Below are 26,511 nucleotides of genomic sequence, written 5' to 3' on the forward strand. Positions count from 1 at the left end.
CAAAACATTGTTCATGTGGACAGCATTGACTTTGGAGAGCAGGAAAATGAACGATCCCTTGAGGAATTGGGTCAGAACGGGTCAAAACGCTTGGGAAAGGCGGATATACGCTACTCCCCACTGCCCATCCCGCAGGAACTTTGTAAGGATTCACACCACACACGAATACAAAACAGGTTTTTATTTATTTTAACTAAATATATTTAATTATTTTCTTTTCACTTGTTTCAAACGCAGTTTTGCCTTGCGGGCGGCACCACACCCCCTCCCGCGCCCCCTGAGGGCTCCGTTGGGGCAGCGCCGCCATTTAAAAAAGGGCGGGGGCGTCCTGCCGGCAGCCAATCGGAGAGGCGGAGGGGAGGGAGGGAGCCAACAGGGGGTGGGCGTGGCTCGGGGCGTGGCTCGGGGCGTGCCCCCGCCCGGCGGTTGCCGGCCGTTGGTGGCCGTTGGCGGGGCGGGGCGGTTGGAGGCGGCGGTTGAGGGGGGGGGGGGGGGTGGTGCCGCGCCCGCCATGCTGATCACGCTGTGCTACCTCTACCTATGGGCGCGCTGGGGGCCCTGCTCGGCCGCGCTGATCCGGCGCACCGTGCGGCGCCTGCACCGCTCCCGCTGCTCCTTCACCTTCTGCTGCCGCTGCTGCCGCCGCGCCGCGCCGCCTGACGAGCGCGTGTGCCTCAGGCTGGGGAACAAAGTCTTCTTCACGGACGAGGCGCAGGTAAACGGGGAGCGGGGCGACGGGGCAAGGCGAGAGGGGCGGGGAGCGGCCGCGCCGGCAGCGCCCCCCCCCCCCCCCCGGTTGCCGTGGCGACGGCTCAGCCGTCGCCACGGCAACCGGGGGGGGGGGGGGCGCTGCCGGCGCGGCCGTCCCCTCCCCAGGCTTAAAAAATGAGAAATAAATGTTTATTTGCGCTTTGGGGAGTTAGGAAACCCCTCCAGAGATCCGTTATTTTTTCTTTTTTCCTTAAAGTTTGGCGTAAAGTCAGGGCTCTTATTCAAAACGTACTCGCCCCTTCGCAACATGCACTGAAAGTTCTCTTAACTCAAAGCGTATTCGCCCCTTCAAATTATGCACTGAAATTCCCAGTTGGATCTGACTCTGAGTCCCCGCGTGAGACGCCTGCCACCTTACACCTCGGTCGTGTGACACCCAAGGGCTCTGACCTAACGGCATTACGGGTAGGGGTGGCATCATCCCCAAACACCGCGAAGAGAAAAAAAAAAAAAGTTAATTCTCATGCTTTTTTGGCTTCTAGGAAGCTAGCTGGGCTAGTTTGGTTTCCAAGTAGGCGTAACTGCCTCTGGGCTGCAGTCAGTAACTTCCTTAAGATAAGATAGCAGCGGCTCTAAATGGTAACCCATCCAGCATTGTTGTTTGATCTGTAGTCAAATTGGAGGCTTAAGGTAGTATAAAGCTCCATCAGATTAGCTCACTTTCCCGTAGGTAGCAGTGTTTGCTCTTGCAGCTTCCACGCTCTGTGAAGCTGGTCAGTCAGGCAGTCTAGCCTGTCTGTCTGTCCCCTTTAATTTTAGTTCTTCAAGCAAGACTTAATATTGCACCCTTTCCATTTACATGTGGAGCGATGTATATACATGTAGCGTGTTCAAAGGCAACTCTTTCTTACATTTCTACCTAAAGTTACTGAAGGCATACAAAACCTGTTCCTAGCATAGTAGTTCTGAAATAACCATTTCTTTTGATGTTTGTCGCCTTTAAAATATGTCAGAGAAAGAAAGTTCAATGCAATATCTGTGTAAAATTTGACATAAGATGATATGGGAACAGATTATTTATGGAGAAGTGTTGAGGTTCTTAATGCCGTTGTTTGGTATAGTGATGCCAGCTATTGAGCTTTATTTGCTCCCTGATGAGGAGGTGCGAGGGAACAATTTTTATAATTTAATGAAGAAAAGTGCTTGCCCAATGATCTGCTAAGTGGATGGACTATCTTAAAGGCAAACTTCCTTTGAATGATTTATTTCTCTAAGTTTAGAGTTACATACTGAATGAATTATTTAGGTGCTAGTGCATGAAGATTTAATACTTTAAAAAGTACCCTCTCCTTCTCTTTCAAATCATTTTTTAAGATTAGGAATTTGTCGTAGTTCTTAGGAGGCTAGACCTGTCAACAAAATATAACTGTCATTATATAGCTTTAGGAAAGACATCCTAAAACTTTATAAGTTAGGTAAATTAGGTATCCTAAAAATTAGGCCCATGTAACGTATGGTTCTTGGGTCATTTGTGGCTCACGGGCTGACTGCTCTTTGGGCAGATGGGTGCAGAGGCAGTGTGTATTATTTGGCTGTGGGACAGAAGGTTTCCTGGAGGACTGTTACCCGACTAGAATGAAAGCCACCTGCAGTGCTAGCCAGGCAATGGCACTGGCGCTGTCCTGACTGCCCAGGCAGGCCATGCATTATGACTGCTCTTGTAGCCCCTGCCAAGGAGTTGGCAGTGGTCTTCTGCCATCAAGAGCCAGAACCAAGGCATCAGGACCATGGGTTTGTGTAGTCAGAGAAGAAAGAAGGATGGAGGAGGCAGGGTGGTCTGTAGCATGGACAGGAGAAGAGGATTGGGTTGGATGAAGGATGCTGCAGACGGCAGAATCCAGTGACAAACGGCCCACAGAATGTCATGGTGCCAATGGCATGGCTGTCATCAGTGGCCCACTCAGCTGTGTACTCCTACAGCAACGCTGACAGCTGGAATCTGGATTGGCTTGAAAGCTTGGGTTGTCACTTTTTATTTTACTTTACTTGCTTAATGATTCAGACCTTTTACCCCTTTTTGTCCTCATGGGAAGTTGTTTTCCTCATGGCATTACAGAGAGTGTTCATGTTAAGCTGAAGGGTCAGATTTGAATTTGGGCTGGGGATAATTTAGAAAAAAATTATTAAATCAGATGTTCCATATAGACTTATTTTTCTTTCCTGTTTCTTTCAGCTCCTTGATGATTTAAACAGATGGAGTCTACTTCTCATTTCTCCTTTTATTTATCCTGATAAATTGCTAGAAGCAGAACATATAGCTTTTGTGACAGAAAGCATTTCAGCTCAGACAGATAACTTGCAGAAAGTACCTGTCTCTTCGAAAGAGGTAAGCAGTTCTCTTTGTTTCTTGCAAAGAAAGTAGTATGGAGAACTCATTTGGTAGGCATAACTCCAAAATGCTTGAAGGAAACAAATCAATGGCAGATAGGTTTTGTACATTTACAATGTTTCTAGGAATAAAAATATAAGCTCTTCATTAAACTTGATCACTTAGTACTTTAGTTCTATTTTATACTTCAAATAAACTCATAGACATTTTCCTGAGTGGTTTATTTTTGTAGCAAACTTCTCTGTCTGTGGACAGAAACTGCAGAATTTAGTCATGATTGGGTGAAGCATATATGGTTATATATGTTGAACAGGAAAAAACAGCTCAAGAGCTGTCATACTAAGGCAGATCAAAAGTCCATTTATCTCAGTATGTTATCTCTGACACTAGCTGAAGCAAATGCCAAAGTAAAAATACACAAAGCAAGCATATGTTATGACTTCTGAAAAGCTCATCAATCTCAGACCGAGTGTAAAAAGTTGCAGTTGAAATGGAAACCTCTCTTGGAAGCTTCCTTCCATTGTGATTTATAAATACAAGTTTGGTGCTATACATTTGGATAATTTTGTCAAAGTTTATAGAAGAAAGGCCCAAATCAGTTCCTTTCTTTTCTGTGAAATGCGGTGGGGGAATGTCAGTACTTTTTGTTTGCAAACTTACAAATTGTGTTTGACCTGTAATAAATAATACTGACAAAATGTTCTTGAGGCATCCAGAGACATAAATTAAACTAGTACTGAAATCCTTATGGCAAGCACACTTAGAAAATGTTCACATCCTAGATGCTTAGAAATCTTAAAGTCCCTTCTCCAGTACTGTGCTGAAAGTGGAAAGACACAGATTTAAAATATGATGTTCTAAAATTTGACTTACTGTATATATAGCATCTCTGAATGAATTATGCATTATAAGCAGTATGTAGAGCCCATCAAGATTTACTATGAACTTGAGACAACTTCTCTCTCCCCTAAATTTTGTTGTTCTAGTAACTTTTTCCTCACATGAGGAATTTTTTCTGTCCAAGTGTCTCAGCTTGGATGCAGGTCTGAAGGGGAAGAAAAGTTATAAGCCAAAGCAAAAGACAAACTTAACTTTGAGGGAAGGAAAAGTCTTGGCTGTGGTACAGGTTGCCTGAGGTCCTTCCTAAGGCAGTCTGTTTTTGCATGTTGTACACTCTCCTTAGTGAATAGGAATATGCTGCCTACAGAAAAGAGAAGATATGGAAAGACAGGCATGCTAGGATATCTCTGGGGAGACAGTAGTAAAACATCTGGCCTGATCACTGAGATAGACCGAGTCTTCTCTAATAACTAGGCTATTTTATGCTACACTACAAGCTAGGAGCCCCATCTGAAGGGAATCAACAAGGTGTCTTCCTGAACAGTTCCACTCAGCACCCCACAGGACCATCTGTCATCCTTGCTTTCTGGCAGCAGGTTGCCTGTCCCTTTCTGTTGTTAAAGGAAACCAGTCACGTCCGCAAGTGGCCGTGGCTCATCGGCTTCCCTGGATGAGGAACATGCATTTTCCAGGCAGCTTGTTCTGAGAGATGATCCAGAGCACTCACTGCTGGAGTGAACACTGAGAACAGAGTGGGTGGTAAATAGACTTACCTAACTTCAGTACAGGAACAGAAGGACAGATCTGGAATGGGCACAAATCCAGATGTGTCTGCAATCCAGTTTTTAGTACCTTCACCTTCCACGTAAGCCTTTGAATGGAGAACAGAGCATGCTTTTGGAACGTGTTAGTCTTTGCCCTCTAGAGGAATGATGTCCAGCTGAAGTGCCAGATCAGGCCAGATCATTATCTCCATGCTACATCAGGCCAGATCATTATCTACATGAAAACCGGACTGTGAGGACTAGAGGCACTGAAAGCTTGTTGAGAGCTCCGAGACCTTTTCTGCTGAAGCCTTCTGACCCTGGTCCAGCTTGCTTTGTGTTTCCTTGGAGCACGTAGGAAGTAGCCACATTAGCTATTTTGTTGATGTTTTTGTTGCCTTCGATGTAAGTCCGAGGAATCATCCAGGTGAGTTCTGATTGTGGGAGATAAACTAGACAGTTTGCATTTTCTTTAGAATGAAAAATGTTTGCATTCTTCTATAGACATTAATTATGATCAATTTGATTTATCAAGCTCAAAAGCAATAGTCCAGACAAAAGACTGAAACTACAAAGAACTGCCGTTTTATTTTGTTTATTATTGTTCTGTGTACGTGTCACTTAACTAGAAGTGCTTTTAATTCTGCTACCTCTGGCAGCCAGCTGTCAACCTAGACAGGGATTGTAAGAACAGATTGTTCTTGTGGCCTACAAGAATTTCTAGAGAGAAAAGCTGTTCTTTGTACAGCAATCAGTGATCTGTGACTGGTTTCTGCTGAAACTAGGGTGGATCTAGAAAGCAGGAGTATAAAGAAATTCTCATCTCTTAATAAGAGCTAGCCTTTCATTTTTTATTCTGGCAGAATTTTGATGAAGAAGCAGAAAAGCAAGGCTGGTTTGAAAATGCTTTCTGAGGACTTTTGTACATTGTGGATTGTTGCATGAACAGGATTCCAGGTCATATGTCTTGGCAGCAGCCTAACTTTGTGAGGTTCTTTTGTGTATTTACTTTATTTGCACTAAACAGCAATAACCGCTTCTTGTTGTTACTTGTTATTCTGTCTAATGTTTTACTTGGTGCCATGAAAAATGGTAAAAGCCTCAGTATATCCTCACAGTTTGCAGATGATGTGGGTGTTAGCTGCTTGTGCCTGTTTTCTGGATAAGAAAGGATATCTAAAGGATATCTTAAAAATGGTGTGAGTCTTTTACCTTCTACCACAGGGAGTAGCCCAAAGTCATATGCTGAAGAAAAGAGAGAGGGTTATAGAAGACTTGACTTGAAGGACATGCAGAGAAGGAGAAGAGAGAAAGGTGAGAAAGGTTAGACACTCTTGAGTGTCTAAGAGTGGTTGACCTCTTGCTGAATTCCTGGGCAAAGAGACAAGGCAGCTGCATAGCTCTTGGAAAAATTCTGGTCCAGAACAGTGGTATGTGCATGTGTCTATGATGTGGATTAGAAGAAGCACTTCTGGTCTTAGTGAAAATCTGATATCAGAGAGCTTCATGCAGGTTATGACTAAGCGTTTCATGTTTCGTAGTCTGTCCTCTTCCCTGGGGTCTGACCTAAGATTATTATTCTGGTTGCCCCAGATATGATAACATGTATTTGGTTGGGATAGAGTTAATTTTCTATGTGGAGACTTGTACGATGTGGTGGTTTGGATTTTTGATGACAATAATGGTGGTAACACATTGATGTTTTAGTTGTTGCAGAACAGCACTTACACAGAGCCAAGGACTTTCCTGCCCTGCCAATGAGGAGGGCACCAGGAGGCGGAGGGGACACAGCCAGGACAGCTGACCCAAGCTGGCCAGAGGGATGTCCCATATGACATGGTGTCATGCTCAGCAATAACAGCTGGGAGAAAGAAGGAAGAAGGGGGGGGGGAGATATTGGGAATGATGGCGTTTGGTAATCCCAAGAAACATTAGGCACGATGAGCACTGCTTTTCTGGTGGTGGCTGAATGTCTGCGTGATGGGAAGTAATGAATGAATTCCCCGTTTGCTTTGCTTTTTTGCCTTTTTTTTTTTTTTTTTTGCAGGTTTTGCTTTACCTAGTAAACTGTCTTTATCTCGACACATGAGTTCTTGTATTTTTACCTTTCTGATTCTCTCTCCCACCTGGGAAAAGAGAGAGAGTGGCACTTAGCTGCCTGCTGGGTTTAAAACACAGCACAGGGGAAGGGAGGCATTTTTGACTTCTCCATAGAGAATCTATCAGTGAAACTAGAGCTGCCAAAGCATATGTTTTACATATACCTGGTAAGATTTTAGAGTGACAATGAATTTGGTTTTGGTCTTATCCTCAGAAGCATGAGAGAATGTAACATGGCAATAATGTTACTACTAGCAGTGTAGGTCAGTCCTTTATGCTGTGAAGGTCAATACAATGCTGTGGGAGTAGGTAATCAGTTTAGCAAAAGAGGAGGAAGCCAGTATCCTTTGACATAAATGTATCATTACACATTAGCTACCAGCGATCACAAACTGCTAACAGTTAGCAGTAGGCTCTGAGAGTAATACCCCTTATGACTACAATAGGATACTTCCATTTCAGCTGTGGGTATTGCACCAGTGGACTACACAGCTGGGAATTCCTTCCATCTGGAAAGTGACAGTGTCGTTCAGGACATCACTCAAGGCAGTTAGTTGTGGGTAATTGGCTGATTTGGTCACGAATTTCCCCAGTGACAGTGGGGGGAAGTCTGACTGATGCTCCAACTGCAGTGATACAAGTCTAGCAGGGGCTAGGATAGGTATCTTCCAGAAGCAGATGTTTTTCTTCAGAACTGGTTGATACCATTGTGCCCAGAAATATATTGTGTAACTTTGGGGCTGGTACAGAGTCGCAGAGGTGACTTTTCAAGTCCTAGAAGTAGAAACTCCAGGGGAGATTTAGGTTGGAAATTAGGAGACATTTCTTCTCAGACAGAGCAGTCAGGCGCTGGAATGGGTTGCCCGAGCGAGGTGATAGAATCACTGTCCCTGGGGGTGTTTAAGGAAAGGTTGGACATGGTACTTAGGGACATGGTTTAATGGGTGACATTGGTAGTAGGGGGATGGTTGGATCAGATGATCTTGGAGGTCTTTCCCAATCCTAATGATTCTATGATTCTATGAAATTCATTGCTATTGCTTTAACCAGTGAGTGGTCATTATGTCCAGGACCTGAGTGATACATCAGTCATGAATGTAAGGGCTGGCTTTCACCAGCTGTGTGTTCTGGTGTAGCTGGTTTGAAGCTATTACTTGCTCTTGTATTTCAGAATTTGAGTTTAACCTGCATGTTAAAGCATGCAGCTGACCTGGTGGTTTTATGGTTAAACTTGAAAGTCGTTTTCCAAGCCACTACAACTGTATAGTTTGGGTTTCACAAACCTCTGAGCAGCTGAACCCAAGTGTGTAATTTTCATAAGACCGTTCTGGAGAGCAGAATTTTTGATGTATATGAGCAACTTGAATCTTTTGTGCTTACTTAATACTTCTGATAAAGTTGTAAAATTATTTCTGGTACTTGAATTCACCAGTTGTGCTTTTTTGGTTTGGGAACGTCCCTTTGTTAGGTTTGCCTATTGTTGTGAGGCTTTTTAATAGCAGAATCCTTAGAGAAGGAGGGGCAGTTTTACTTGCAGTTCATCTCACAGAAGCATTATACTGTTGGTATTTTGATATTTTGCTGTATCATTTTCAAGCTGAAAAACATGTGTATGATTTATTCCTAGGTTGTGAAGTGGTCAGACTATTGTTCACCATTGGCCTATAAACCTGGGGAACCTTATAAATTAATTGCTGAAGCAAGTGTAGATAATTTCAGCAACCTTGGAATAGCATTCATGGAAGACAGGCTTCAAATGGATAACGGAATGGTGCCACACAAGATTGTTTGTAAGTATGTTCGTAAATTGTGTTTTTAATTGTAAAACATCTTTGTTTTATAGCTATTTTAGGACTGTACACATCATCTTCATACCTACATAAGTAAACATGGTTTTATTTTTGTGCAGTGTTTTCTTCCTGTTGTCATTTTAGGCATTTCATCACTCTTGCACTGTCATATTTTATACTGAATATTGTCAAATATAGAGACTGTTGAAAAGTTAGACCACTTTTTGATTGAGTTTCTCTTTACAGAATGTGTTATGAATACAGCAACAAAAATAACAGAAAAATAGTTCAAAGACATTGGAATTAAAAACATTATTTTTTATTCCTGTATTGCCTCATAAGCTACTGCCTATAATTAACCTTAGTACGATGATATTCTTGAGTATCTAAGATGGTATTTTTCCTTTTTCCAAATACGCATGAAAGTATAAGCATCACAACGGTGAAGTTGGAAAATATTGTTTCCGTAAGCTTGCCTGTTAGATTAACTGACCTGTTTGCAAAAATTACAGAAGGTTTTAGTCAAATGTTCTCTTTTCAGTTTTGAAATGAAAGTATCTTCAAAGCTAAACACAGTTTGAGAACAATTGCTCTAAACTGAGCATCTTCATTCTTTGGATCACTGAGAGAAGAGATCATGTGCTTTCTAAACAGATGGAAAGAAATGACCAAGAGAAAGAGGATGTTTTCAGTGCTAATTGAACTTTGAATTTTTGGTGGATGGTATATTTCTTTTAGGAGGTAATTTTAATGATATCAAAGCTATTAGCAATTGTGTCCTCATTAGCTTAATAGCTTTGGCAAAGGTAGGGAGGAAGTTAGGGCAGATCACACACAGAGGACAAGTAGTAGTAGTGGTTCCATTTGTAATACTACACTTAAATAGAATTGTTGTCTGAGCTGCGGGAAGTCCAAGGTTCACCTCTCTTTCCTTTGTGAAAATTGAACGTTTGTTTCCAGCATGATTCTAATACAGACTGCATATTAATACATTCTAGGGTATTGTGAAATGGTGGGCTCTCTGTGAGTAGATCCTTTTTCTTTTTTTTCTTCAACAACGGTGTTGTTTCTTCTTCTCCAGTTGTGCCTTCTCATCTATGTTGATAAAACTGTGGGGTCATGAGTTCACCAACAGTAATACAATGATTTGGGCTGCAAAGATCCCTCTATAGCCCCTTACTCTCACCGCAAAATGAGGGAAAAAGCCTTTTTTTTTTTTCCAAATTTTTTAAAAACGTAGATTGTAGTGCATTGGCACAGGCCAGGGAATGGCAAAATCAAGAACAACTAGCTAGGGAGCAAGCTGGCGGGAATATGAGGAATATGCTGGCAAATATACCTGGCATGAAACTCATTTTCCTCTTGGTGCTGTTTTGCAAAAACATTCATGCATGCATGCAGGGGATAGAAGCTGGGATAGTTTCCCAAGAGACACAGAGAGCCACTTTTTCTGGTTCATTTTGCTTCAGGTACTATGTTCATGCTAAAACCGCTTCAAAAGAGACTGATGGAGTTTCTTGATGGAATAATATGATGACAGCTGTGAAATTCTTCTGGGGTCTGAAAACTCATACTTCAAATTTGCACTCCAAAGTAGGCAAAGGGATGTAAATTCAAGGGGTTTCAAGTGTTCTTAAGTGAAGAAAGTAATTGAATTTGGATCTGGTGTGTTGGGTGCCAGTTGACTATTTTGTTAATCTACTTTCTCACTGAATTTATGTAAGAAATCAGAAACAACAACTTAGTAAGTTTATTTGGCCTTGTGGAAGTGGAGAGGGATTCAGTAAAGTTTTGTGTGCTTTGATTTAAAATGTTTCCATGGTTCAGAAGCTGAAAGAAATCATTTACCATACAAAGAGCAATTTTTCTCTCTTTCTCAGTTTGCTCTACAAGTTCTAATAACAATAGGCATCATTGCCCTTCTTTTCTCATTTGTACTTGCCAGAAATTGTTTATCTCTGCATTTCCATTTGGGGGGAAACGGAGAGTTTAAACCTTCCAATTTGTTATGTTTTCCTTGGATTTTTAGCTCACATCTTGCTGTGGCTGGTTATGCCTCCCTTTCTGCAGATTGGAAGCAGTTCAGCAATTCAGATGTTTCTCCTCCCTTTCATGCTTGTGCAAAACTTTTTATTTTGCTGCCTACAGCAATGCAAGAGACATAGTTCAGTGTTTCCATCTTACCCAATATCATCACTTGAATAGCTTATTTCAAAATAGTTTATTTCAAAATAACAGCAAGGAATTTTCCACCCTACCCTCCTAAAGAGACCAGTCTTTTTCCAAAGGTACTTCCCTTGCTTTGTTTTGTATTTATTTTAGTCATGGACAAAATAATATAAGCTGATAAGCTGATGCATTTGTGTGAAAACTTCCTTCCCTTCCTCCCATAGACTGCTGTTCTGTTAAGACCATGTCTGGATCACATACGGTAGCTGTCAGGTTTTATTTTTATCCAAATATTTGTGTACTTCCAAAGAATGCTAGTGTTTATTTAAATGTTCCCTGTAAATGACAAGTGCTATGCTTTGACACACTTTCCTGAAACAAATAGTCATTAGAGTAAAGAACATGAGTGCAAATTTTTAATATTCAAAGGTGTAGGGTTTAGTTTGTCAAACTAGTGGAATTCTTAGTATTCTTGATGATTTGCACTGAAATTAAACCTAGATCCTGATATTTGTTGTAGATCTTTTAATATAATTTTTATAACTCCTTTTTCTTATTATTTAACTCTTCCAGCTGTCCATTTACAGGAATCGACTCTGAAGGAGTTGACGCAGGTGGCACCAGCTGTAAAAGAGATGAGTAGAAACAGTACACAGGTGAATGAAGCAACTCCTACTGCTACTCTTGGGACTACTGCTAAATCAAACTTAGGAGTAGCTGAGTCTGTAGGACAAGGTGATCAAGAGGCAGAAGAGAAATCCAAGCTAGAGAAAGAAAGCGAGTATGAAGATGAATCCAACAGCCCGTCTGACAAAGAGACAGGCTTTGGAGAGCATCATCACTTGCATCTTTCGAGCTGTCACGAATGTCTGCAGCTTGAAAACAGCACTATTGAATCTGTCAGATTTGCCTCTGCAGAAGACATTCCAGAACTTTCTGACCATTGCAATAGCAAACTGGATGAGAATGGTGGTGATTGTCTGGCAACAGGAATAAAGAGAGTAAACCTTGCTGGAAAGCCCCCTAATGTGTTGGTTTATGTTGGTTCTGAAACTGCAAAAGTGGAATTTGACCAAGTAAAATCAATCCTCCTGGAATGCATTGATGCAGACAACTACACCATCTACCAGCTGCATGAGGAGCAAGTTCTGAAAGATCCATGGATTGATAATGCAATGCTGTTGATCATTGCCACAGAGGAGCCTATTTCTGACAAGAACCAAGAACAGTTTGTGAAGTTTTTATCTAAGGGTGGAAAGATTCTAGGGTTTTCTTCCTTGTTTACATTTGGTGGTATACAAATAAAGAGAAAAGACAAACTGAAGAAGACCGTTCATGAATTAGTTGTCTCTAAAACTGACAGCACTGAAGTGAAATTAAACCTTTTGATCAGTGGCTGTATTTTTGAAGTAAAGAAGGAAAGTAACAGCAAAGTGAAGCCATTGAGTCATTTAAATAATGCTGATAAAGATACAGTTATTGTTCATCTGCCTTACGGAGACAATGGAGGAGAAGCCATTCTTTCTCAGGTACTGTGTATGCAAAAGCATCGATTTGCACATTGCTACACGATATGGTGATATGCTAAAAAAATTCACTGGTTCTTACTGCTTGCTCTTTGGGATGCTTTCAAGGGGCAAGTATGGATGGATATTTTGGTGATTGTACAAGGACTCTGAATACAGAATGGTTTTCCCTTGGTTCTTGGGAAGCTTAATGAAGGATAGAAAGTGTCACTGCTGTTCCAGTCCTTGTCTTCACCATGTAGCCATGAACATGTAGGTCATGCGTGATCACAGTGGGTGGCAGAGGAGATAGCAAATATGCATAGTAAGAAAGCATCTTCAGGAGCAGAGCTGTCCTTTTGTGCCCACTGGAAGTTGCACGGTGACAAAGCTGTGCACTTTGCAGACTTTGGAAAATGGGAACAGGAAAAGCAGTGGTAGTGAACTCAGGGTGAAGGGTTATAATGGCAACATACTTCCATACAAAAATATGAATTATGGTGAAGTAGAGAGTCAGAAGAGAAAGTAAAATAAAGCTCACAAGAAACCTTAAAGAAGTCTCCTCTTAAGTTTTAAGGTAGGCAGCCCCTTTGGAAACATGTGAATAGTAAATGAGAATGTCCCAGCCTCTATCATTGCTGCATACTGTATACCCCAAAACTGCCGTTCATTTTTTTGCTTGAACAAGTAACTATAATAAAGATTAGTCTGAATAGCCCTGGAATGCCACTGCTGATTTAGCTCTGCTGGTACTGTTTTGCTGATATTGTTACTCTTTTCTCAGTTCTGATTGTATCTTAGTGCTGTGACTGAACTGAATGGTTTCATGTTTTCTTTAGCAGTGTTCTGGCTACAGATCATTTCTAGGGAGATGGTAGGTTCGTGGTGTTGGCCTTGCTGCTCTTTCAGATTAGAAACAATGACAACAAAAACACAAACACTTTTATATGTCTGGAATGTATTTCTTATATTTACAATCAAAATTGAAACAAACTGAAAATTTAAATTAATTAACCTTTTTTTTTTTTCTTTTTCTAGAGGTAGACAAGTATGTTTTCAGTCAGTAATGTATGTTTATGCATTCTCTGGGAGTACAAGAAAGGTCTGGTCAGCTGGAAACATTTTTTTGTTTGTTTCCAGAGTCTTCCTTTGGCCTTTAAACTTTTAAATGTTTAACATTCTGCATCTAACAAGTAGCTCAGAGCACCTTGGGGGCGGAAGGGGAAATATACAAATGAGCCAAAATCTTATTAGCTCCACTTAAGAATAATAACATTTCAGCAACTAGGAACCTCTTCAGTGTTAAGGTTTTGTGATTGTTGTTTAAAAAACAAACAACAGCCAAACAAACAGAGCCCCACCCCTTCCAAAAACTGTGCCAGTTAAGTTGAACAGTTCTTTTTGTTGTTGTTGCTGTTATTGTTACTCTCTGTATTCCTGGAGAAGGTGTGAGGAACCTTCCATGGCTGTGTTACGGGTAAATGTTTGCCACTGACTACTGAAATCTTCAGATAGCTGTCTAACATTTTGAGTGATAGAAGGGATAATAAGAGGTACCACTAAGTTTAGAAAATAAATCTATGTCCTGGGGAGTAAGGCATCTACCTGGGTATATAGCCTGTGTTAACTAAAGTGGGAGAGATTTCAGCCACTTCCCAGTAATTTTTAAAGTGAGCATGAAGATAACTTGCACATTTTGTTAGCCTCAGCAGCAGCTGAGAGCAATGTGGTTGTTGTTGTTGTTTTCATTATGCTTGTTTATTTTTAGCAGGGCTGTTCCCAATTGTATCACTTGCCTTACTCTGTCTTTGGTTTCATGCAGCACATTGAGAAAAGCAGAACAAGATTTATTTACCAATATTTAAGTCGATGAGGAATATAATGGAGATGTAGTCGAACAAACTTTTTGGAAGGTTCTAGGAGATATTTTTACCAATATTTTAGTTATAGGAGAACTATCTCAGGAGCCCAAACCACTCAGACGTAACTGCTTACGTGTCAGGTAGCATGCACTTTTTTAGCAATTACTCAATTCAGAAATATCAATCAGGTTTCTGAGAAATGTTTTTGTCTCTCATCAGTTTATAAGATTAAATCTGGTAGTTTTTTGGACACTGGTACATGTAGTAACATGTTTATAGCTTTATGTTGGAAGTTTTGCCACCCATGTGCTCTATACTTGTACTAGAAAATTGATTAGATACTGGTGCTATCCATTTCTGCAAGTTCCATGGTAAAACCTGCTTTGCTGTACCGTTTAAATTGATCCTTCTGCTGTAATAAAACTTAATACTGCAGAGGTTTTCCCCAGAAAAAGAGCATTACAGTGTAGCTTCAAAAATCAGATTAAAAGGATTAGAGTGTCATTTTATAATTTTAAATGACTTCCAGTCTGGATTTGAAAAGCCTTATTGTTTTCTCTTCAGGGGGTTGACAGTGACATCAGCCATTAAATATTCTGTCATAGACTAGTCGTTTCCCTTTTCTTGTGCTCTTCTGTTGTCCATATCTGTCCCCCCCCTACCTTCAGCAGACTTCTCTGAATTTTGGTAGATTATCTATAAAAGATAAAGAACATTGTTAAAATGTGCAAAGTGGGAGACATGAACACCAGTAACAGCTTGTGATTTTCATCAAATGAATGTGCATATAGCAGAGTACAAAGGCTTCTAAATATTTTGAAACAGAAAAAAAAGGCCTAGAAGGGACTTTTAATGCTTATCATTTCTACTTTTAAACATCTGCTTCAGCCAGAGATGTGATTCTCTACAAAGTGATGTTCTGGGGTTCTTAGTTGACTTTCAGAGACATTTCTTTAATTGCGCTGATGGCAACTTAATTTGCGTGACACAGTAAGGATTTGTTCAGGCTGAATTCTTCTGATCTTGTGCAACCTCTGATAAAGGCCTTTCAATATTAATGTAATTCTTCTCTTCTACAAGCCGGAATGTGACCAGTACTGGTGTTGGTTCTAGGGTGCTAACAGATATAAAATGCCCTGGGAGAAGTTTAAATTTGTGAATACATACAGGTTTGAACAAGTCCTCCAGGAGAATATCAGTTTATTTAGAAGAGATATTTTATATAGTTTTCGAGAAAATTGTTACGTGCTGACAACTGTCGTCTCTGAGCTGGTACCTATAAATGTATTGGTATTCCCTCCTTTATTAGGATGATAATACCTACACGTGGGTATGATGAAAGCATGAGACTTCTAAATGACACTAGTCATGCTGGGTAGTTCAGCAACCACAGCTGGGACAGAGCTGCTTTTGGAACTGTTGTGACCATTTCTCTCTGTCACTCTAAAATGTGTAATACCAGTAAAATGATTTTTGAAGTTCTCTTTGCACGTATCCTGCCAGGTGCACTTGGAACTGGATATCAGTTCTGTGGATTTCCAAACTGAAGAGGATTTTAATTTGCTTAAGATGAGCAATACCAAGAGATATGAAGTTCTCAAGGAGATCCTGGTATCGCTTGGCCTGAGTTGTGAATTAAGTGAAATTCCTCCTTTAACGCCTATTTACCTTCTCTCTTCTGATGAGGTAAGGCTTCTACTTACATTTCAGTTGACTGAGATTTACCCAACAGGACAAGTTCGCTGATCAGTTGAATACAGCTTGTTTCTTACATACTGTTTTTGTTTGGAGAGCTTTACGTGTATATTACCAGTAAAGAGGAGGCTTAATTTCTACTTTGTCACTGTTTTGTTGCCTGCTAATACCTTTGAATTTAACATTAAGGGAATTTTTTGGGGGTAACTTTTCAGATATATTTGCTATACTTGTTAAGAATTTCTGTGCTTATTTACATACTTCTGCAATATCAAAACATAAGTTGTGGTAAAGTACAGGAAGAACTGGGTTATAAGACAGGATTTATTTTTACTTAAAAGCAGGTAGAAAGTTCTGTATAGGCTGGGAACAAAGGATGAAACACAAATTATGGAGAATGGTAGGGCAGACCAAAACTGAAAGACAAGAATGAATGGGGAAGGGTGTGTAATTCAACAATGAAGAGCTTTATTCCTGAGGATGTTCTGGTATTTGTTGGAAACAGAACAGTTCCTTGTAATTCAAACAGCTGACTGTATAGTACTTTTCAGTTTGAGACACTGCGATGAAGAATTGTGAAGAACATATAAAGCAGTAATTTTAACGTATTTTTCCTTTTTTTTTTTTTTAATACAACTTCAAACACAGGAGAACCATACTGTATTGATCTGAAGGGCTAAAGCAATAAGTGATTAAAAAACAATATAGGCTACTCATGATCACCGAGGTAGTTGTTTCTAGCGCATTTAGCACTGTTACTTTGTACTCCTAGCATGCTTGTCTGATTCCTTCTTCTTTTCTATGCCATCCTTACATTAGCACAGAAAAGAGATGTTTATCTTTAGCGGAGCTCAACTGTAAAAGCTCCTCCTTGGACGCCTCGTTCCATCACATAGCCAAACATCCTTGTTTGGCTACAGTATCAATCAGTGAATAAAGTGACATATTACAGCTGAATGTTTTCATATGATTTGGATGGTGTTTGAAATTTAGATTGTACTTCCAAAGCACAGTACAGGCTCGTTAATCCTTAAACTGCCTGAAAGGTGGGTATGGTAATCATTACATACCTTATAGATGGAAAAATATGTGATGTGTCACATTATTCAGTGTGTGGCAGGCAGGTCAACAGCAGATCCAGACAAATTCATAATTGCATAAGCCAGTTCTTTTTCAGGGCTCTTCAATGAATTCCATTTGCCCCTATGAATCTGAGTGAGTTCAGCTTCTCTTGAGTAGTCCTTCAGTTGACAATTCCATCATTGTTTCCTGACTCTGCCTTTCCCAGATCATGCTGGTGCACATTGCTGTTTGGGTGCAGTTGCCCTTGAAGACCAATGCAAAAAAGGCATTAAGTAGTTCAACTTTTCCTGCGTTGTCTGTCGCTGGGTTGTCTTCCCTGTATGTCAGTGCACCAGTGTTTTCCCTGAACAACTGTTTGAAACGTGTGAGGCTGTGGTATCCCTTCTTGTTACCCCTACTGTCCAGCACTAAATTAACTCTAGGTGGGTATTTACCATCCTGAGTTTTGTCTGTAGATACCCAGATTATGTTTTTATATGCTTCTCTCATTGCTTGTCTGTGTTTCCACTGTGCACATATTCTTTTTATGTGTGTTAGTTCATCAAAAGCTCCATGTTTAGCCAATCAGGTCTGGTCTTCCTGCATAGCAGAATGGTTCAGAATAGGCAAGTTCTTTATTAGTTTACTTTACAGATCGGTTGTACATCCTGGGTACCCTTCCCTTTGTGGTTGCTTTCCAAGGAATCCTAACGAGTAATTCTTTGAATAAGCTGAAGTCTACTTTCCTGGGGTGGAACTCTGCTGCTTACTTTTTCAGCCTTCCTCCAAGTCATTGATTCTCATGGTTGCTGCAGCCAGTGCTTCTGTCTGTGACCAGATTTGAAACAAGTTCTTCTCTGTCTGTCAGTGGTAAACTCAAAAGAATCAGCTACTTGTTTGTGTGGCAGACAAAAACAAAACTAAAACTCATTCAGCCTTTCTGACTAATATTAATATGCTGTATACAGAAGACATGAAGGTTATTGATCTTACTTTTTTTGTGCTTTTTTCCTTCGTTCTTTGTTGTGAGTATTGATCTTTCCCATGCACTTGCAATTTTCAAGCAATCATACTGTGTTACAAAAAAGTTAGCTAATTCTGTCCAAACTTGCCCTCTAGTGGCATATTACAGGTTGCAGGCCATTAACAATATTTTAAAAATGTATACTGTATAGTTAAGTCTTATATCAAGATTGTTTTTAAAATGTTGTTTTTCCACAGTATTTTTTAAACAGTAGTTTTTCAGCACCCATATGTGTAGTCATTGTTTCAATGTTTTTCGCTTTGGCTATGACACACTTCCAGAATATTGCATGAAAGGAAGTTGCAACTTCTGTGTATGAGCTACAGTTAATAATAAAGAGCATATTAAAATAAGTAAGGAATATGTAATACTTGAGCTTTCTAGCAAGTTATCTATTTTTCTACATACGTTATGTTTTACATGATTTCTAACTTTTCCTAGAGATCAAGATACCATGAAATCTATCTGGTAGATATATCTGGTGAATAATTTCAGAAATATGTAAATGAGTTTCACATCACAGTGTATTTCAGGAGTACAGGAAATTGGGATGAAGGAAACTGTCTTGCTAGCTTTATTATTCTTGAACTTCAATCTATTTTTTGTCACTGTTTGTAGAAAGAGCTTTCCCTGTACAGGTCTCTGGGTTGTCTTGGAGAGTACATCCTGAGAGATTAAACAAGTTAAGTTCATTGAGAACAAAGGATTTTTGGATGATTTTCTACTCCAGAATAAGAAATTCCATGATGAGCCAACTGATGATCAATCAAGCTTACTGTCCTCTTAGCAGTTGCCAGTAGCAGATACTTAGGGGGAAATAGAAGAATGGCAAGTGTTCTCCTTTCTAAGAGCTGGCAGTTCATTGACTTCCTGGCTGCCTTCCTGCTTTCCTTCCTTTCTGGAAGTCATATCTGTACCACTATGTTTAAAAACCACTGGTAATACCTAACCTCGTCAGAGTTTTCTAATTAATTTTAGAAACTATAAGCTTCTTTGTCTTATGTGTGAGAAATAATTGATTATGCTCTGCATTTCCTACTTCATTAAGAAAAAAAGTAGTTTTTTGTCCTTTTTTAATTTTCTGAATTTAATTTGCTAGTTTGCTTATTTTTTTTTCTTTCTCTAAACTTCAATTTACAGTAGATCTGTTTCCTGTTCTGTGTGATTTCCTTGATGTATCCTTCCACTCCCCTTCCTCCTTTATCACTTCACAGCTTCCATCCGACAAATTTCCAGTTATGTTGTGAACTTTAAATAAAATGTATTGAACTTTATTGAATGAATAAGTATCTTCTCTTGTGTTTTCCTCAGCCTAAAATTCCTGAGCAATCTATGTCTTTCTACATTATTATTGCAATGCTGTTATTAGTCCCATCCATATTAGGCAAACTGTTATAAATTTGGTTATAAATTAAGACTTAAAGTTCTTCTTGTCTGCTCTCTAGGTCTTAGAAGGTACCTTTTGTAATAAAACTTTCAGCTGCTTGTGAGGGGGGGAGGTTGGAATTATTTTTATTTTTCTCCTCAGGATTTGTATATTGAAATTTAGTTTGTCGTTTATATGGTTATCAAATACCTTAAAATCAGTCTTACTATATAGATCTAGAAAAGCTATCCAAATATCAACAGAACTGCCATTAGCTTTCTGAAAAAAATGTCAAACTAGAAAATATAATTTATTCAATTCTTGTGTGTGCCACTTTTCAAGTAATCTGACTGCTGAGATTGATTTCCGTTCTCAAGGATTATTGGTTTTATTCTTTATTTCTTCTGTGTTTCTTTCATTTAAATGGCTTTTTCCAAAAATGGCCAGAAGCTCTACCAGTCTGAGATTGAAATTCTGGTAATATTGTAGCTTTGAATTCACGTAAAAGCTCTAATACTTGAATAATGGATGACATTGTCCATCTGTTTAGAGGTCTATATCTTAGCATGTGGAATTACACTAGTCAAATCCTCAGCTAGCGCTGGCTGCTGTTGGTGTTGAATGATTTCTGTGACAGCGTGCACATTTTATTCCTGATCTCCTTTCTTGTAAATAGAGTACAGGGTAATGGGCCTGGAAAGTAACAGCACTTGAGGCAACTCTTTCATCACAAGATTTTTTGCACTAAGACTTGCAAGTATGGTTTACTTCAGATACACACATATGGACATTTTTAAATTCAGTTAACTAGGGAAAAAAACATATTGATACTGTGCTACAGCAACAATGAAGGCAGTGTTTGAAGCAAAAGCAATGTAGTATGAAAGGCAGGTTACTTGGTGGCTAAAAGTTCAGTTAAATCTGCACAACTTGCTGTTCTTAAAAGTCATTTTAATGAAAAGTACGGATATTGAAACACAGAACTTTTCGTTTCCTCCCTCCTTGATATGGTGTTACGCAAATTGTAGACTTGTGCATTGCTGTAAAAAGAAAATTCTACGTCACTGTGGTGCTGGGTGAAATCAAAGTGTTGAAACAAATGGTGATCAGTGTACGCCTGTTGTCTGGCACCCATATGTTCAGTGGCAGCTTCAAGCATAGAGATCTGATTTTTTCTGCAGCTTTGCCTTTAAACACTCAAATATTTATTCTTTCACATTGCCATCTTAAAGGATAATTTTTCAGACATAAAGGCTAGGATTGTATTTTATTGCTCCAAGTTTCAGCATAACGCATTCTGGGTTTCACGGAAACTTGAAACAAGAATTCACTCCTTGAAGAATGAGAAAGATTTGTCAGAATAGTGATTATTTCCATTAGGAAGTACATTACTCCCACACATTTGCTCATATGAAGCTTCTCAAACTTGACTAGTAACTCAGGCTGTGTTAGGCTGAGTGACTTTTTTCAGCATCTTCAAACGGATGGCAGCCAAACGATGAGAGATATAATCAATCTTCATTGGTTTGGCTGAGCTAGTAACCATCTTTTAAATAATATGTTCTTCCAGAATAATAAATAAATAGTCAATACAGCACATTGCCTGAAGCTTGAGGTTGGGGGTTTTAACTTTTGTTTACTGGAGACAGAGAGAATAATTTAACATCTCTTGAATTTCAAACCTTCTTTTAAAGGACACCTTCAGGTAGAGAATGCCATTCTCAAAAGAATAACGCAGGGCAAAGATGACTTTGTGTATCTGAATAACTCAGGTACTTCATAACAGAACCACTTAGACCAGTTTTACATCTTGAACTGCAGTCTTAAATTGTGATTCTGTGGTGCCATCGGCTGTTTTGAAATTCCAAGTCCATTATGTCAGCAAAGAGAGTATGAAGTTACTTTATCCTGAATAAATCTTTCTTTGAGGATGGGAAATTTGAACTCTTAGCTAACACTATAATGAACCTAGATTTCAGGGTACGTTTTGGGACACAATTGTTTCTGAAATATTTCCATATATGTTAGTGCTTATTGTAGAACTTGAGATTCAACTGCAAAACTGCAGAGTTTTTTTTTTTAAATTCCAGTGCTAAAGTGAGAGATGGTTATGCTAAAATTCAAAATGATTTTGATTGTTACCCTATTTTTTGTACTTGACATCTAGAAAATAAGAGGACTGCTTATTCTTTCCTATCATCCTTTAAGCGTAGCATCATTCCTGCCTTTTAGCCCATAGGACAAAAACCAGGAGCCCTTTGGAAGTATTTATTCCAGAAAGGAAATTTGTTCCTTTCTTTAGCTCAGGAGTAATCTGAGAACTGAGAAAAACATTGAATGAAACACATGCTGTTGTGAGGTATCTGAAAAGATCCTGCTGATCACTGATGAATAGTTTGTGTCCAAAATATTTTACTTTTTTTAATGTATCATTTTGATTGATCAGCAGATTATTGCCAGAAAGTGACTGTACATGAGAGCTTTGTGAGTTTGTCTTTTTGCTAGGAAGGTGAATGTGTTTATCAGTGAAGTTACTGCAGGGAAAAAAGAACAAAAAACAAAAAAACACCACCACCAAAACTCTGTGATGTAGATGCGGCAATGTAAATGCATCTGTATCAATGAAAATGTCTATTTGCTGGAATAATTTATTCTTTTTGGGAAACTGTTTTAATGTATGCCATGTGCAGAACTCTTTTGCTGTTAAAAGCTGTATTTCTACTAGAATATTTAGACAAAACAATGCATTTGGCAAACCATTCGCATCCTGACAGGTAGGTTTTTGTTTGTTTTCCTTTCTTAGGTGGCTTTCTGAAGAATTTATCTGTGAAACAATCCCAGGATTGATAACAGTAGTATCAATTCAAACATATTTGTAACTTAACTCATGTGTTTAATTTTTTTCTATAATAAATTCAGTCAGAGTTATTTGTAGGCTTGCAAAGATTTGAGTTGTATGTATGTAGGGAGGGTGGGTTTGCTTTTGTTTCTTTTATATTCCTCCATTTATTCCTCAGATTAACTGTGTTTCTTTATAACAAACCCAAACTATTTCAGTGTTATTGTCCTTCATTTTAAAACAGTGTGTATCAATAGGGGACTATTATTAGAATCTCTTATTGTGCTGTTGTTTTTATATGGTTCTGAACAGAATTACCCTCTAGGAGGGCTATTTGGGACCACCTCTTGCTTTGGCACTTCAGATCTCTGTTGGACGGAGGAATACAGGAAGCCATTCATCTGAAAGCTAATTTTACCCTAACTGAGGTGTAAGCCTCTGCAAATTCCTGGTTTACAGAATCTCAGGATGGCTGAGGTTGTTGGGGACCCCTGGAGGTCACCTGCTCCAAGCCTTGCCCAAGCAGGGCCACCCAGCGCAGGCTGCCCAGGGCCATGCCCAGGCAGCTTTTGCAGATCCCCATGGAGGAGACCCCACAGCTCTCTGGGCAGCCTGTGCCAGGGCTCCTCACCTGCACCAAGCACAGAAGTGCTGCCTGGTGCTCAGAGGGAGCCTCCTATGTCCACTAATAAAGAAGTGAGAAGCTTGCCAGCTCCATTCTCTGCAAGTTCACCTTGGAAAAAAAGCAAGTCTTGGAACTGCTTGTCCTGTGTAGGGTTTTTTAGGCACCTTTCCCATGATAGTGCTGGACATAAGACTCAAAGGCATGGTGGCATACGTTGTAGAAGTTTAAGCTGGTATGGTTTTTACTTCATGTTTGTGGATGGCTACAAGAATGATTATGGTCAGTTACTGTGGTTCACCAAGCACAAGGTAACTTCTTAATCTGTGGTAACTTGATAGTATAATTGTGAGGAGGGTTGCTCTTCTGTTTTCTGTGCTTTCCCTCTCTGGCATACAGAAGGAAGGACAAACTATGAGACTTGAAGACAGGTGTAGCATTAGTGAGGAGAGGAGAAGGAAATGTGTGGATGGGAAGCAAGTTACTGCTTCTTGTATCTCAGTGAACAGGAGATTAGTAAAACCTGTTATAAAGTAGTAAGGTGGGCAGAGATGAAGTAAGTGCTGTCTGTCTCCATTTTCCTCTGTTTTCTGTTATTCTATATACCTGTATTAGCATAGTTTCCTATTGTAGACCAGCCAGTTCTTCAGTAAAACTTTTGAGTTCCAACTATTTGGCAGAGAGAGAAAAGCTTAAATGAAGCTGAGTCTCTACAGTAAACTTTGTGTCATACAGTCCAGGGCAGGATGCTTTTCAAAGCTCATTGTATGCCAAGGCACTCTGTCAGTCTTTCCTGGCAATAAAGAGATGTTAGTGGGGTTCCCAGTCTGCTTAAACCTAGCTGTGACAGAAACACCCACCCTGTTCTTGTCACCTCCCTGCTGGCAGGCCAGGCAGTAGTAATGAGGCAGGAACTTGTGAGGGACTGAGAGTGTTGCTGTGACAGGAGGAAGGGGATGTCTCAGGGGAGGTGAGATAAAGGAGCTTGGGACTACAGTGGCAGAGTGATACTCTCTAAGTATAACAGCAGTAGGTAATTTTATGGGGCGCAGCAATGACTTGAAGAGTAATGGGTAGCTTTAGATTTGCTGTCTGACACCTATATTCTTCCCCACAGCTGAAAGAGGTGATGAGAGCATGACAAGGGAAGGGAAGCAGCACACTACCATCACAGAAAGAACATCAGTGCTATGTTGGACTTTCTTCTTCCTCTCCTAACACCTCACAGCCCCACACAAATAAGGGAGGGGGACAGGGAAGAGGCAATGCTTTCTGAATTTTCAGGTCTCTGCTGCTGGCTGGTCTCTCCAGTGGCCTTTTCAGTTTCATTGTCTGGGAAAAGGAGCAATCCTCTGTCTCCAGAGGTTGAAAAGAATGTATCTTCTTGGCTCTCCCCAGATGAAAAGAGCTTTCTTCAATCAGTGAGGGTTATTACACTGACATCTTGCCTTGAAATGTTATTTTATTTTATGCTGAAAAATAAACTTTCACCTCTGCTGCTGAGAAGCATTTAGCTGATACTGTTGAGAAAGAGAGAAAGCATGGGAAGTGTCTGTATGTAGGGGCGTTGGACAAAAAAACAAAGAGGGGTACTGAACTTAACCTCAGACACAATTATGAGAAACTGGGCTTTCATGACTCTGTTTAGACACTTCATTTGTAGCTAGTCTTATAGTCCAAAAGACTAAGAAACTATAAATGTGTTTTTTTTTTTTTCCCCACTAACTTTTGAGACAAAATTTAAATATCCAATAGAAATTCCTTTTCCTATTTGCTGACTAGTCAAGGCTTGGGTTCTTACTGATAACTGAGTTTGCTTCTGCTGGCCTCAGGAAGTGTCAGAAGGCTAAATTATTTCTCAATTACTTATTCACTCATACAAGTTTTTTTGAGCTCAGTATGGATCTCTTTATTGAAGAAAAGCTGTCATACTGCAGGTATTTTCAGTGAATTCACTAGGGATCAGGCTGTCTGGCAGTGTGAGATTCCGGTATTGATCAGCATCCCTGCACAGCTGAGCTTCAGCAGTGTTGGCATTACATTAAAATCACCAGGAATCTGTATTGCTCTGAAAATCTGGAAGCAGTTGAGGCTTTTTATGCAGCTTTTTGAGTGAGGGAAGGTACCTAACCGCTAGGGGTCACTTATTAGCTGGATTTCGAAAACACATAGTAAAAACAAAAATATGGAAGGGATGGAAAATATTTTTTCACATTGTGTTGGGTATAGACTTGCGTTAAAATCTTTGTATGTTTGTAGCAGCTGGCCTGTATAGCATTCCCTCAATTTTCAAACTGCTTTGTAAATTTCACAAGATCAATGATCTGTAGTGTCAAAATACTGTAGAAGATTTTCAATTAAAAAATTTTGATGAGAGACGAGGGGGACTCCAAACGAGGCACCAAGTAATTCCAGGTGGTTGTATTCTAAAGTTATCCTTTGCCTTTCTGCTATTTATCTTCAGGGAATACTTACTATGTATTGCTTGGGGAAAAAAAATATGGCAAACATTCCCTTTATTTTATACTTCTGTAGTTAAGAGGTTTTTTTTGATTGTTTTTGTTTTGTTTTGTTTTTTGTTTTTTTTGGGGGGGGGTCTTACATGATAGCAGCAATCATGTTGTTTATGTTAATCAACACTGAATCACATTTGTAGGCACAAAATAATGAATGGCATACAGTTTGTAAACAAGTTTTGACTATGTATTGAGTCAATAAATGGTTTGGCCGATCGTTTGGAAAATGCAAGAAACTTTGAGGAATGAAAGGAAATACCTTGTTTACAGCAGTATCCATAAAAAGGGTCTTTATGCTGCTGTAAGAACTGAAAATTAGTGCTTTTGTACCAAGTAGCAGTTTATCGTATTGTACAACTAGTTCTGGTATGAAATTGTTGCGTGCTGGCATCTGAGCAAAGTACTGAAGTCTATTCTGTCGTGTTTCAACAGTTGCTTCATTCAAGTCAATGTGCACGATACTTCACAACCATTTTCTTCAATAGGCATATACTTTTGGTACTGTATAGAATGGAAAACAAAAGCCATCCAGAAATCATAATAAAGTAATATATATTTAAAAATTTTGGAAGTGTTCATGTTTTCTGTTAACTTCTAACCCCTGAAGTTACAGAGAACAGCATTAGGGTTGAATACTCTTTCTTGAGCATAGGTCACTCGGCACAGAGTGGTACGAGCCAGTGCGTGAGGCTGAGTTTTCTTGGTTTTAGTTTATCTTTGAGTTTGCAATAAGAACCTAAATAAAATACGCTGAAATCCGCAGTGGCAGACTAATGCAAATTCGTGTTGGCTCTGTGTCTAGCACAGGCACACATTCTAACTTAATGTGAAGGCTGTAATTAAAGTGACTGGTTTTGGATTTTGTTTCAGCACTCTCAAGTTGTAACCGATAAACCTTTTGGAGTCAGAGTTCAGAGGGTGCTGCCTTGGAGCAGATGGGTGATTTTAGATAGCAAGAATCCAGAACTTGTGACAAACGCTCTGGAGATCCATGGCAATTTGGCATTGATTCGTTTACTATGACCTCACTGGTAAAGATCTGACAAAAGTGGAGTATTTCCAAACTTGAAAAACTTGGAGATTCTCTGACTGTCACTGGGGCCTGTAGCTAATTTATGTAAGCGAGACTGGGAAAATGAGAACAGGCTTGGCATCAGCTGGAGTCCTGTGAGATGCTATCATGTTACCATTGCTCAGAAATGACGATACATTTCCACAATGAGAAATCATCATAATGGTTATCTAACATTTTAATTA

General features: G+C 39.6%; 1 protein-coding gene across 2 annotated transcripts in view; it reads left to right on the forward strand.

The window, feature by feature from the left end:
• The first annotated feature begins 477 nt into the window (after nucleotides 1-477).
• The window catches only part of HLCS (holocarboxylase synthetase), a 123,347-nt gene continuing 97,313 nt past the window's right edge, over nucleotides 478-26,511 (forward strand). Inside the window, exons 1-5 of one of the 2 annotated variants that reach the window (XM_068688283.1) lie at nucleotides 478-715; nucleotides 2,945-3,097; nucleotides 8,432-8,594; nucleotides 11,337-12,292; nucleotides 15,634-15,816. In XM_068688283.1, coding sequence (XP_068544384.1) covers nucleotides 512-715; nucleotides 2,945-3,097; nucleotides 8,432-8,594; nucleotides 11,337-12,292; nucleotides 15,634-15,816 — 1,659 coding nt within the window. In that variant the 5' untranslated portion in view covers nucleotides 478-511. Of the gene's footprint in view, nucleotides 716-2,944; nucleotides 3,098-4,917; nucleotides 5,132-8,431; nucleotides 8,595-11,336; nucleotides 12,293-15,633; nucleotides 15,817-26,511 lie in introns of those variants that run through there. The other variant, XM_068688290.1, reaches the window with a different exon arrangement.

This window comes from Anas acuta, chromosome 1, assembly GCF_963932015.1.
Source record: "Anas acuta chromosome 1, bAnaAcu1.1, whole genome shotgun sequence".
NCBI lineage: Eukaryota > Metazoa > Chordata > Aves > Anseriformes > Anatidae > Anas > Anas acuta.